The following is a 13,441-nucleotide window of genomic DNA, read 5'->3' on the forward strand; positions in this document are numbered from 1 at the left end:
GCAGGTTCAATTGAGGCATTCAAAAAAGAATCAGAGAGAAGGTGGGCATGAATGGCACTAGGTGCATTACTTATTTGGAGAGCTAGCACAGACACACGAGCTGAATGGCTTCCTGTGCTGTGACAATTCCATGGTTCTGTGGGTCCAAATTAGCAGTCACTTGGACAAATGTGGACTAATTTTTAAAAAGCCAGCATGGATATGTCACGGGAAAATAGTGATGTTTACGTTTTTTGAAGAGGTAGCAAAGAGGGTCGATGAGGGTAAAGCAGTTAATGTGGTTTTAATTGGGCTTCCAAAAGGCATTTGGTAAAGTGTCACATAACAAGCTTGAAAGCAAAGTGGAAGCTCATGGAGTCAAAGGGATGGTGGCAGCATGGATATGAAGTTGGCTAAGTGACAGCAAACTGAGTACGAACATTTGAAATGGAAGCAGATATAAGCCATTCGGCCCCTCAATCCTACTCTGCCATCCAATAAGATCATGACTGATCTGTTTGTGTTTCGAGTTCAATATTGCCATCTACCCCTGATGACTTTTCACCCCCTTGTTTACATAGAACATACAGTGCAGAAGGAGGCCATTCAGCCCATCGAGTCTGCACCGACCCACTTAAGCCCTCACTTCCACCCTATCCCCGTAACCCAATAACCCTTTTAACCTTTTTGGTCACTACGGGCAATTTATCATGGCCAATCCACCTAACATGCACGTCTTTGGACTGTGGGAGGAAACCGGAGCACCCGGAGGGGAAACACGCAGACACGGGGAGAACTTGCAGACTCCGCACAGACATTGACCCAGCGTGGAATTGAACCTGGGACCCTGGCGCTGTGAAGCCACAGTGCTAGCCACTTCTGCTACCGTGCTGCCCACGGCCTTAAATGGGGTGCTCTTTCCAGGAGCAGGTGCAGACTCGATGGGCCAAATGGCCTCCTTCTGCACTGTAAATTCTATGATTCTACAATGATAGTGTTATATTTCTCCTACCAATGGTTTAGAGTTCCACATGGGTGCCTAATTTTGAGTTGCTGGAACTTAATTTATTCCAGAGTGTGGTACCAGCAGGAGTATTCATTTATTTGGCTTAGGGTGGACAGTAGGTGGCAATCAGAAAAACGTTTCTGTGGCCAAATTTGACTTAAAACTGAGACTTCATGGGGACTGAGTGTTGAGTATTCCCAAGCTCACTCACTCCAACCTGAGGACTGAAAAACGATAGCTTCAGCCTTCCCAATATTTAATTGATAGCTTCATAGGCATTTTATTTAACTAATACCAGATTTTCATTTCCAAGTTCTCTTTTTAAACTAAATTAAAATGTGCAAAGTGCCGTGGTGAAATGTGAGCATCTTTTCTCTGAATTATGAGAACTCTGGGTTGCTAGTCCAGCTCCACAACATGTACGCCATTGTCTCTGATTTTGAAGGTTTGAATTCGATCAGCATGTTGCCTCAAATGTAATATGAATATTTTTGTTCCTGACGATTGGATTGAAACATTCATTGACAAGCTTGGTTTCGTGTTTGTTGTGAATGAAAAAGGGATATCTGACGCCTTTCAATGGAATTTTCTTTGTGCTGGTCTGTCAGCTGGCTGTAGGATCAAGTGCAAAAATGTTTCTGGAATACAAAAATGAATCGACGTCCTTTTATCACTTCAAAACATGCAGCTAATCTTTAAAGGGAGGGGAAAACAATTAGCAAGTGACATATGTTAAAATTGCCATTTCTCCAGCTAGTTGTTGGCTGTTGATGTAACCTGGTTCCTTTAATCCATTTGCCTTTTGGAATTGTGTCCTAGCTTAAATATTAAGCTTTCTTGAAAGACAAGAAAAGTATAATCGTATTTAACCTAAATCATCATATGTTTTTTAGAAATATCACGATTGGGGCAGTGGGGAAATGTACAAACTCTGAATCTTTTACTTGACATCAGATTATTTAAAAAATAGAAACAGTCCAGTACTGTGTGCAACATTGCTTTAATTGTTCCTGTTAGCAAATACGATAGACAGACTGGGTATTCAATTCTCATTGAAATGTTATTTTATTAATTCCTGTTATACTACTGTCCAAAATGATGAGGTAAAACTTAACTATGTGTTGAATCTGTTTGTACAGGTAAAGAGTCCTTATGCAGTATCCTGATTAAGAACATTGTTGCAGTTGAGAAACTTGAAGAAAGATGCTTCAACAAAAAAAATGTACGTGTCAACTCCATTCAAAAGTAGCTTGTGGAAATGCATACAACTAAACAAAAGCTGTTTTTCCTCCAATCTAAGCCAAAAACACTAGGAATGTAAACCAGTAAAACAGAATTAACATTCCGGTTTGAAGACCATTGTTCAGAACTAGAAGTGGCACTACCCTTTCAAGAATAAAGCTGGTACATGTAATGAATAATTGACCTTTTTTGTGCGAGAGCTAAGTTTAACATTTCATCGAGGAAGACAGCACTTGCTTCAATATGTCACCGTTTTGGCATGGCTAATGTTCCAATGGTCAATTTATGTTGAAATTGGTTACTGGCATGTCAAAATATTGCTGCTCCAATGAGCTATACTCCTCTAAATTCACCCCATCTGCTTAAGACTCTCAGCTTGTCTCTCACCATCCAAAACTCTTGCTTGTTTAGTATATTGTTGTTACCCTCTTCATTAGTATTGAGAGCTAGAATTAAGAGCTATGCAATGATTAATGTGAGACTGGGAATCAGGACTTCAGTGACCTATCATTGTAACTGGTTTAGAATATTAGAATTTGGCAAAGTAGTCACCTACTATCTCTGATGCTCCCACATGAACCATGCTGCTGGCCTGCCTTGGTCTGCTTTCAAAGCCAGCAATTTAGCCCTGTGCTAAACCAGCCCAAGGAGTGTTACAAAGGTTGAAAGAGTGGGTGAGAAAGGCAAAGATGTTTAGGGAGGGAATTCCAGAGCTTATTGTCACCAGCAGTGGAATGATTAAAATCAGCAACCCGCAAACATCCGATGACATGAAATTGTTCATTTAAAGTGCTCTGTTCAGCCACAAGGCTTGTGAGGAAGCACTAAGAACACTATGAATGCACAATGTTCTCTCGCTCTCGCTCTCTCGCTCTCTCTCTCTCTCTCTCTCTCTCTCTCTCTCTCTCTCTCTCTCTCTCTTTCCCCCCCCCCCCCCCCCCCCCGGCATTAAATCAAAGGTCCCTGACACAATAAACAGTATAACATGAACAATCAATCAACAACAGTTAATACGTCATTCTGGAGGTTGTAGTTCTGTGTGCTTGTCAGTGTGAACCTCGGGTGTCTGCTTTTCAGTACTTGCAGCAACCTCTAGTGTCTTTAGCTTGGTGTGAGCATCGTCAGTGGTTATCTTAACCCAAGTCGACGTGATTGATTCTGTTTTCTCCAATTGGCTTGATTAGTGTCAGGTTCTCGGGGAAAGTCCAGGTCTCTTTGGACTCTGTCGGTTCTGCCTCTGGCAGATTGGCTCTTGTCACCAAACGTTGATCGATGTGCCTTCTCCATATTACATCGTCAATGGTGGCAGGTTCTTCACTTTTGCACAAGACTAACACATTTCCGCCTTCTCCATGATTTCAGTTTCTTGTCCCGGCCACCAAAAATAGCTCCTGGCTATCTCCTTCATCCTTACAAAACCACAGTGGCCTTCATATAATTGGTTTAATACCTGTTTACTTAATAATGGTCAAATTATAGATCTCATTCCCCAAAGGAGACAACCTGCCTGTATGGATAACTCCTTTGGATGGAACATGGCTTTAACTCCGGGTTAGCTGCTGACGTCTTGCCTCGAAGCACCATGTCCATAACCTCTGGTATGTTTCTTCAGCTGTCCTGCAGTTACAGGAGAGTTATCTACTTGCTTGAAGTAGAAAGTATTTCCACACAAACTGCTCATTGATGAACTATTTGGCAAGGGTTGTCGGGAGTGTCCATCTGTGTTCCCATGAAGGTTTGATACTTGATCGTGTATGTGCTGACAAGAGCAATGTCCAGCTCTGCATTCTGCTCGCTGCCAGTGATGAAATCCCAGCGTGAGGTCCAAAAAGTGTTGTTACTGGACAATGGTCCGCCATTAAAATGAATTTTCTCCCATACAGCAATTGGTAGAACTCTTTATTCAAAAAATGATTCCTAGATTCTCTATCCGCGCATAATTGTTTTCGGCTTTATTCAAGGTGGTTAGATTCTCCTTTGCTGGATATAGTCATTATCTGACACTCTTGTGACATGAAGGTTATTAGCCACTTCTCAACTTATGCCTGTATGTTATCCAGATCTTGCTGTATCTGGGAAAAGACTGCTTCATTACTGAGGAATTGAATTCCACGATCATATGTGAGCAAGCCCTACTTCTGACCTTATGAACGCAAGGCATTAATATGCTATGTCCTTTTACAATCTCAATGTTCCCTGTTTTTTTGGTCTACAAATATTCATATTCTGCCCTCATAATCCAGTCCAAATTACTGAGAAGAGCAGTGCTCCTGAACTGATCCCTGGTGTTCCAAACTTTGATCTATCCACAGACTGCTCAGCTCTTAGTTCTTATTGTTGCTTTATTAAAAATTGTACCAGAATTGAGTTTTGCTTATGGACAGAGATAGATAGGTTCTTGATTAATATGGGGATCAGGGGTTATGGGGAGAAGGCAGGAGAATGGGGATGAGAAAATATCAGCCATGATTGAATGGCGGAGCAGACCCGATGGGCTGAGTGGCCTAATTCCGCTCCTATGTCTTATGGTCTTAATTAGATGCTGGTTTTACTAACCATTGCTTACTTCTAATGGTAATTCTGGTTAACACAGGGCATTAGCTTATTGTGTTGATGAGCCTGAAGAAGCAATACAAATGCCACGTTTAACTCCTCCAACCCTGATTATTGTCCATCAAGGACTCCTAAGAAGTTGAGAGTATAATTATATTTTTGTTTCAGATGTTTCAAGTTATATGTATTGAAAGACCCGAAAGGCCACTTTATGTTCAAGCCAATAACTGTGTGGAGGCCAATGAATGGATTGAAATGATCACCAGAGTGAGTCGTTGCAATCCCAAGAGGCTGCGTGTTTACCACCCTTGTGCTTTTTTATCTGGATGCTGGATCTGCTGCAAAAAGACAGATGAGAAAGCTGCTGGCTGTATAAGTTGTACTGGGTGAGTCATTCTCAGAGTGAAAAATGTTTTCTAGGCCATGATCCTTTAAACATGCAGGCTGATTCCAAACAAAAGCAGTAAATAAAGATCAGATAGTGAAATACAACTGTCTGTAAAGATACCACCGCAAACTGCAGGCAGTAGTATAATCTAACAAACGGCGCTTTGTCAACCTGGTGTCACTTGCTGTCTGGTGTCCAGTTTGTCTGCCTCAAATCTCCAAAATAACTCTTAATGCTTGACGTCTTATTAAGTAATATACTGATTTTTGTTTTGCCATGGCTTAGCATTATTCAATTCTGATTTTTAATTGCTTTTACATAAAAGTGTATGTTTATGGATTTTTATCCAATTTATCTGAAAAAAAAGATCCTAGTAACTAATGCCAGATAGTTAGAAAACTCAAATACTAGCTCGGACGACACGTGGCAAAGGGCCCATTCCTAGCAGCTTTGATCTCTATTTACTCAGGAACTCACAGTAATGAGGTCTGGGTAGCTTTGTTCTACTTCATAAATATGATGTGATCTGTTAAACGTAGGGGATTCATAAAATTTACAGTGCAGAAGAAGGCCATTCACCCCATCGAATCTGCACCGGCTCTTGGAAAGAACACCCTACTTAAGGCCACACTTGCAACCTATCCCGTAACCCAGCAACCCCACCCAACCTTTTTGGACACCAACAGCAATTTGGCATGGCCAATCCACCTAACTTGCACATCTTTGAACTGTGGGAGGAAACCGGAGCACCCGGGAACATGGGGAAAACGTGCAGACTCCGCACAGACAGTGACCCAAGCCGAGAATCGAACCTAGGACCTGGAGCTGTGAAGCACCTGTGCTAACTACTGTGCTACCATGCTGTACATCTTTCTGCACTGTCTAATTCTAATACCATCAGCCCCATAGTGTGCTTGAGCATGTGGTTCAAACCAAATTTGGTTTTCATTTTGACAAAGCTTTGACAAAGAGTCATCGGACTCGAAACGTTAGCTCTTTTTTCTCCCTACAGATGCTGCCAGACCTGCTGAGATTTTCCAGCATTTTCTCTTTCGTTTGGTTTTCATTTGCAGTAGGGTTAGGATAGAGTATAGTTGATCCAAATCAGTAACTCAAATTGCAAGTACTCTTTTAGGTATTTTTAACACATGTAACAGTCTATTCCCTGTGTTAGTATCATTAGTACACCAATGTTTTTGTCTTTGCCTCCAGTGGTTCTCCAGCAAATATCCAACTAGCCATTGACTGTGACCGGGAAGCTGAAAGGATATTCTCGCTGTTCCATGCCAACTTGTCCAGACTGCAGAAAATGGAAGGTTAGTTTCCAAAATTCCCCAATGTTTAACGTGAGTTTCTTCTTTTCATCTCTTCAATCTTGCATTTAAATTCAAATGGTAAAACTATTTGCTGGATGTGATCTGACACATCATAGTGGACTCCGAAGTCAATAAACGAAGAATGATACCGTGCTATCTTGATGTTTAGAGAAAGTGGTGAACTAACTTACTGAGAGAGAATGTGAAGATTGCTGATCCCTTTAGCACTTCAAATATTTCACCATTATGTTTGAATTTCTCTGTAGATGCTTGTGGGAGTATAGATGTTTATCAAGGTCCTCAGCTGGAGCAAGATGAATATGCCCACTTCACTATACAAGATTCAAGAGTCACCTTCAAAACTCTTCAGCAAATAATCGTAGTTGTGGATAAGTTGGCTGAATATCACGAACAGTACCGAATTAAAAGATCAACACGTGCGATATATGGCAGCGCGTAAGTATCTGTTTAAATTCCAGTTGTTTCAGGGTTTTTTTAATCAGTTCTTGGAAAGGCCAGTATTTATTTCCTATTCCTAATTAATCTTGAGATTGAGGTGGTGAGCTGCCTTCCTAAAGCTCTGTGGTCTGTGGTTTTGTTACATACACAGTGCTTTTAGAGAGGATTTTGACCCACCATCTATGAAGGAAGGATAGAGGTCTCCAGTCAGGATGGTCTGTGATTTAGAGTGGAACGTGCAGGTTATAGCATTCCCATGCACCTGCTGCCTTTGTCATTCTAGATGTTAACAGCAGTGGGTTTGGAATGAACTGTCAGGGGAGTCTTGGCAAGTTGCTGGAATGCATCTTGTAAATGGTAGACACTACTGCCGTTGTATGCCGGCGATGGTAGGAGTGCATGTTTTAAGATGGTGGCTACGGTGGGCTGCTTTTTCTTGGATGCTGTCAAGCCCCTTAATTATTGTTTTAGAGAAACTGGTGAACCAGGCAAATGGAGAGTATTCCATCGCACTCCTAATTTGTACCATGTATATGGTGGGTAGTCTATGGGGAATCAAAACACCAACTGCTCACCACAACATTCTGGCTTATGATCTGCCCTTGTGTTCACAGTATTTATATCACTGGCTTATTTTAGTTTCTGGTCACTGGTAACCCCAGAATGTTGATGTTGAGGGATTCAGCATTGGTGAAAGTCAAGAAGAGATGATCAGATTGTTGAAGATGGTGATTAACCAGCACTGTGTGGTGTGAAATTTACTTGCAATTTCCCAAACCAAGCCTGAATGTTGTTCAGCTTTGCTGTAAGTTGTACCAATGCACCATACCATTATTGAGAATGTTGTACCAATGCACCATGCCATTATTGAGAATGTTGTACCAATGCACCATAACATTATTGAGAATGTTGTACCAATGCACCATGCCATATTTTAGAATGTTGTACCAATGCACCATGTCATTATTGAGAATGTTGTACCAATGCTCCATGCCATTATTGAGAATGTTGTACCAATGCACCATGCTATTATTGAGAACATTACTAAGAATTCAGTTGGTGATGGTCCTAAAACCAATTTCCGGAGATTAAAAGAAAAAATGTATTCTTATTAACATTGGTTCTTGGAATTCCTCAAAGTAATGAAGAATCTCAGAAAGTTTGTCATCTCAATACTTAATATTTTATTTTTTGTTACAGAGAAAATCCTATTGGAGCAAAATAATCCCAATCAAAGCGAAGCCTTGAAGCTGCTGGAGCTCCACAGGAAAAGTCTCTGGAATTGCTTGGGTTTTTTGTCAACCCTATACTGGTGTTACAAGGATGAGAGACTGGAGAGCCTGGCCTTTAGTAGATGTACAGAATGTTTTCGTGATGGTGACCATTTGTGTGAAGTCCACAAAAGATTTCAATGCACTTTAATCATCTGAACTTCTCCAGGTGATCTTAATTTATGATTTTTTTTTTAAAAACTGATACAAGTATCAATTTTATCAGATCAGTTGAATGATCAACTTGGCGATAATGTGGTTATTCATTGGTCATCCGTTCTGTGTATTCATTTTCTGTCATGTAATATGTCTAAGGATCTGCCCAAATTTCCTTAACTTGCATTAGGTATTCTTGTATAATTTAAATAGCTTCCTGTCTTTTAATGAAAAATGAACTGAATGGAAGCTGTTAAATATTTGTTTTAATACCCTAGGAAGGTCTGCAATTTCTGCTGATCGCTTGAATCATTCAGAGTATTTTCCACAGTAATTAGAACGTCCAATCCATCGCACACATGCTTTCAGTATTCATTGTGTTAAATTCAGATTGAATATTCCTTACACCGGCTGTGAGCAGTTCTAGAATTTTGGCATTCCCTGCATATGCTGCTATTCAGAGTCGAACATCATGCCTCGTGGCTTCTATCTTCTCAGACGATTGTAACTTTTAATAAATACTTGAATATTTTTGACCGTAGCGTCAAGACCATAATATTTTTTTAAATGTTAATAGCCTGGACAATATGTGGAGGGAAGTTGCCAGTATCTCATTGGACATACTGGATTTTAATTACAAATCAACTCTTCGTATTTCCAGTTGCATAAAATATATAAAGGTACTAATGATGGGAGAAAACTGGTACATTAGTGTTCATAGTCGTTTTTAAATTCGAAAATAACCACACACGCGAGATCTAAAAGAACATCCACTAACCCGAAGCAATTTGTATTTTCTTTTAATTTCTGTACTGGAGTACAGATCTGCAACCCTCCAGTACTGATACTCATCCAAGTTAGCACTTTTGCTAATCCTTCTTATTTTAAGGACTTGGCTGATAATTTACTCTTCTGAGTTCCCTGAAAAGATGCAGTTCAAAATTTAGGTTATATGCAATGAGGGACCAAAAGCATTTCCATAATCTTCCAACAGAAACAAATAGCTGAATTTGTTTTTAAAATCACAATTTCTTTGTCACGAATAAGAATGTTGACTCCCTGCACCCTACCTCCACTTCCTCTTTGTGGAAGAAAGTTTTACTTATTGATTCGGTTCATTGGCTACTGTTCATATGATTTCCCAATAATATACAAATTTCCATTTGGTTCATTGACTCACATAGAACCTGTTGGTTGACTGTTGTGATTTCATCATGTCTTTCATCTTTGTCCTTGGTTGGTGGAGGTTGTGGGGGAGAGAGATTCACAATGTTACAGACAAAATTCATAAATTCCCCTAGTGTCAGATGCTTTAACAGTGCGTGTGGGAGGATGGACCTTCAGTTGTGGATACCAGCATAACCGAGTCCAATGTTGCCTCCTGACGTGTAAAGTTGCCAATAACACCAGATGACCACAGGCTGCTTTCCCCTTTGAGGGGGAGAGCTAACTGGTGGTGATCACCACACCTCAGGCGAGGGGAAAAGCCGAGAAGGCGGAGCCTTCATTAATAACCTCAGCTGGTACAGGAATTGAACCCGTGCTGTTGGCCTCGCTCTGCATCACGAATGTCCAGCCAGCTGAGCTAAACTGGTCCCCTCCTCCCTCACCTGTACAATGAGAATCATTGGCATTAGTTAGGAACAGGAACCTTAGCTGATTTTCCTTTCACACCCACCACAACCTCTTCCCTATGCTAGTGACTAATTGTACTGTTCCGAAAGATCTGTCAACTCAACAGCATTGAAGTACACTCCTAAGACTTGTCTTGATTGTATATTTAAGCATTGGGCTGTATGGTATTTTCACCCAATATACATGATGGTGAGTCTCGGAGCATTTAACTTTATTCTGCCTAATACTTCTCATTTTGGGGGTCAGTTACAAAAATAGTGATTACTGTTTGGGGGGGATGGTCTCAACATGTCATGGCATCGTGTGGTGGAGCAGAACAGTTGAGAAACCAAAAGAGAAAATGCTGGAAAATCTCAACAGGTCTGGCAGCATCTGTAGGGAGAGAAAAGAGCTAACGTTTCATGTCCAGATGACCCTTTGTCAAAGTTCAACCATGAGAAACCTGAGGTTACTCAACCTGAATATTTGTTCGTAATTGATGCCATAGCAAAGCTTGTTTTGGGTAATTGCAGAAGGTCACTTTTTTTTTAAATAAAAAAATTAATGTAAAAAATGCAGTCCCCAAAGAACACAATTCAGTTCCTGATTGTCCGCACTAATTAAAATCTCAATGAAAGAAAGCATAAGATTGATTGCTGCCAGCTGATTAAGTTTTGTATCAACTGTTGAGCAATTGGGTACGTAAGTAGGCATTTTCCAGAAAAGGGTCTACTTTGTGTTTTGCCGTCTATAGTTTATATGTTCTCTTCAATTAATATTCTAATGTGTATATTTTGAAAAGCCAGACTGTTGTATTATGTTGTATATTAGCTTTGCTTGTCTCAAGGAGCTGTACCTTTTAAAAGCCCCAGCACTTGTTTATCTGCATGCTAGTGTTTTAGAAATGTATTTTTATTTAAATTTTATTTTCTTATCAAAATATTAAAACATGACTTTGAAATTTACTCCATACTTGTGTATTGACAAATAATTGCAAATATTTTTGAGTAAAGGTGTGCATTCATTTTCAGTCAAAATATTTGTGTATATATGAGCATTCTGCATCTAGCGAAACTGTCAGGTGAAAACCCTTCTTGTTACAACCATCGTGTACCCACCAGCCCTACAAATCTCTTGAGATTCTCCAATCCTGGCATCCTGAACTTTCCCATTTGAACTGCTCCCCAAATGGCAGCTGTCTTGGCCCTAAGCTCTGAAATCCCCCTCTAAACCTCTCTACCTACCTCCTCGTCCTTTAACATGCTCCTCAAAACGGCATGTTTGATCAAGCTTTTGTTTACCTGTCCTGATATCTTTCCTTGGTTCAGTGTTAAAAAGTTTTGATTGTGTCACAAAGTGCTTAACAGGACTGTTTTGCTATATTAAAGACTCTATATAGATGCAAGGCGTTTGTTTGCATTGTAAGAAATGCTGGTAATGTTTTTTATGTAAACTATTAATAATCTTTATCAGTGTCACAAGTAGGCTTACGTTAACACTGCAATGAAGTTACTGTGAAAATCCCCTAGTCTCCACATTCCGTCTGTTTGAGTACACCAAGGGAGAATTCAGAATGTCTAATTCACCTAACAAGCAGGTCTTTCGGGACTTGTGGAAGGAAACCGGAGCACCCGGAGGATACCCACGCAGACACGGGAAGAAGACAACCTGGCCCACCTCATTGATTAGGTCAAGTACATCTGCCTGAACAGACAGATGGGTAGATTATTGTCTTCAAGTTCCCCTCTAATTTTCACTTCATCTTGACTTTTGTTGTCACTGGATCAATATCCTGGAATTCTCTACCTCACCATCATGAGTGAATTGTCAACCCAGAGGACTGCAACAGTTTTAATAAGATTATTCAGCATCACTACTCCAGGCAGCCATAAAATGCTTGGTCTTGCCCACATGCTGAGAAATGAGAGCAGTTTTGTCTGAATGAATATGAATTGTCCTTCTGTAATTGGGGCTGTTGTGAATATTACAGTTCAGTTAGAATCTAGAACACCTCAAATGGTGGATCCACCAGTTGGACGTACAGAAGTTCAATGGATTACTTTTGCCTCAGTCATACCAGAGATAATGAATCCTGGATGTTTGAGCAATTGGTCAGATATCCTAATTTTCAGTGAATAGCTTCCAGCTGCTGTCATGCCAAGCCTCAAAGTTTTGTCATCAGCTTTATCGCAAACACATGCAGAGCAGCTTCCAATATGCAAGTCGCTCTGATGTTCTCGATGTACAAATTCATTGCCACATACCAGGCTTAATTTACCATAAATCCATGTCCTTGCCATTGGTTTTAGCAAAAATAAACGCCTGCAGTGATTCCTCCTTCCTTCCCTCCACCACTCTTCAAGGTACTGTACACCAAGCACATTACAGTGGAGGCAGGCACGTTAGCAAAAAGCCTGTTAGTCACATTTACCTCCCAGAAGGTACTTTTATGTAGAAACATTCCCTTGCATGCCTATCAGTTCCAGAAAGTGAAATAATTATTTGTATTTTCTATACTACCAGTTTAACTGTAATTGAACTCTGCTGTTATTGAAGAAAACCAAAGTGCCCTCTGCCTGGTCCTGAAGAGTGTACTGCATCTAGGTACAGACAGAACAATAGTTGGATGAGGAGATTTCACTAACAATGCAGCAACAACTGTGAAAAGAATGCTGCAATCCTTAAGTTGACATTGATGAGGACATCAAATAGGATGAATCACTGGACAATCTTGGCTTCTTTCCTCCGCCCCCCCCCCCCCCAAGCTATTGATATACATGTTATGATAAACAAAGGATCATAAGCTGGTGGTAGTAACTACAGAAAGTGGCAAGTGAATGGTTACTCAAGCCAGGTCAAGTTTGTAGTTTTAAGCAGTATTAAGGTTTTACATTAGGAGAATAATGCAACAAATTTACAAAACAATACATTGTCATAAGCAAGGAACAAAAAATGGCTCCGCATACATCAACACAGAGACAGCAGAACAATATCACAACTGGCTCTATACGATAATTAGACAAAACTAGGTACCTCTACAGCTCCACCAGAGACGAGGAGAAACCGGAATGGGGCCATGAAAAACATGGTAAATTGGTGCAACTCTCCCACACCCCATCAGTCTGCAATTATTACAAGAAGTCAGGATAAACTTTCCGCACTATGTTTAGGTGCGCACCAATGGACACCTCCGTCAACTCTAGCGTCACTAATGACTCACCACAGCCTCCTCTTCTCAAATATCAGACCCATCAGCCCCCAAGTAGGAGCCAAGCCTGGATTCTTCATACCCACCCTTACAAAAGCAAAGAAAATGCATAGAAACCCCAGTCCTAAGGGGAGTTACCCACAGGGTAACAAGCGATCAAGGCCCAATCCAGGCACTATTTCCCTGGTGCACATTGAGCAGTCATCAGTGTAGAAGAGAACGGGTAACTCACTAACCAAAAAGGCATCC

The 13,441-nt window shown here is 40.6% G+C and overlaps 1 protein-coding gene across 1 annotated transcript in view; it reads left to right on the forward strand.

The window, feature by feature from the left end:
- Window positions 1-10,949, forward strand: part of rasa2 (RAS p21 protein activator 2) — a 244,361-nt gene extending 233,412 nt beyond the window's left edge. The window contains exons 20-24 of the mRNA XM_072473964.1: window positions 2,125-2,207; window positions 4,949-5,166; window positions 6,381-6,484; window positions 6,751-6,940; window positions 8,144-10,949. Of these exons, the coding sequence (XP_072330065.1) occupies window positions 2,125-2,207; window positions 4,949-5,166; window positions 6,381-6,484; window positions 6,751-6,940; window positions 8,144-8,168 (620 nt within the window). The 3' untranslated portion in view covers window positions 8,169-10,949. The remainder of the gene's footprint in view (window positions 1-2,124; window positions 2,208-4,948; window positions 5,167-6,380; window positions 6,485-6,750; window positions 6,941-8,143) is intronic.
- Window positions 10,950-13,441: the final 2,492 nt, after the last annotated feature.

The sequence above is a fragment of the Scyliorhinus torazame genome, chromosome 14, assembly GCF_047496885.1.
Source record: "Scyliorhinus torazame isolate Kashiwa2021f chromosome 14, sScyTor2.1, whole genome shotgun sequence".
Lineage (NCBI taxonomy): Eukaryota > Metazoa > Chordata > Chondrichthyes > Carcharhiniformes > Scyliorhinidae > Scyliorhinus > Scyliorhinus torazame.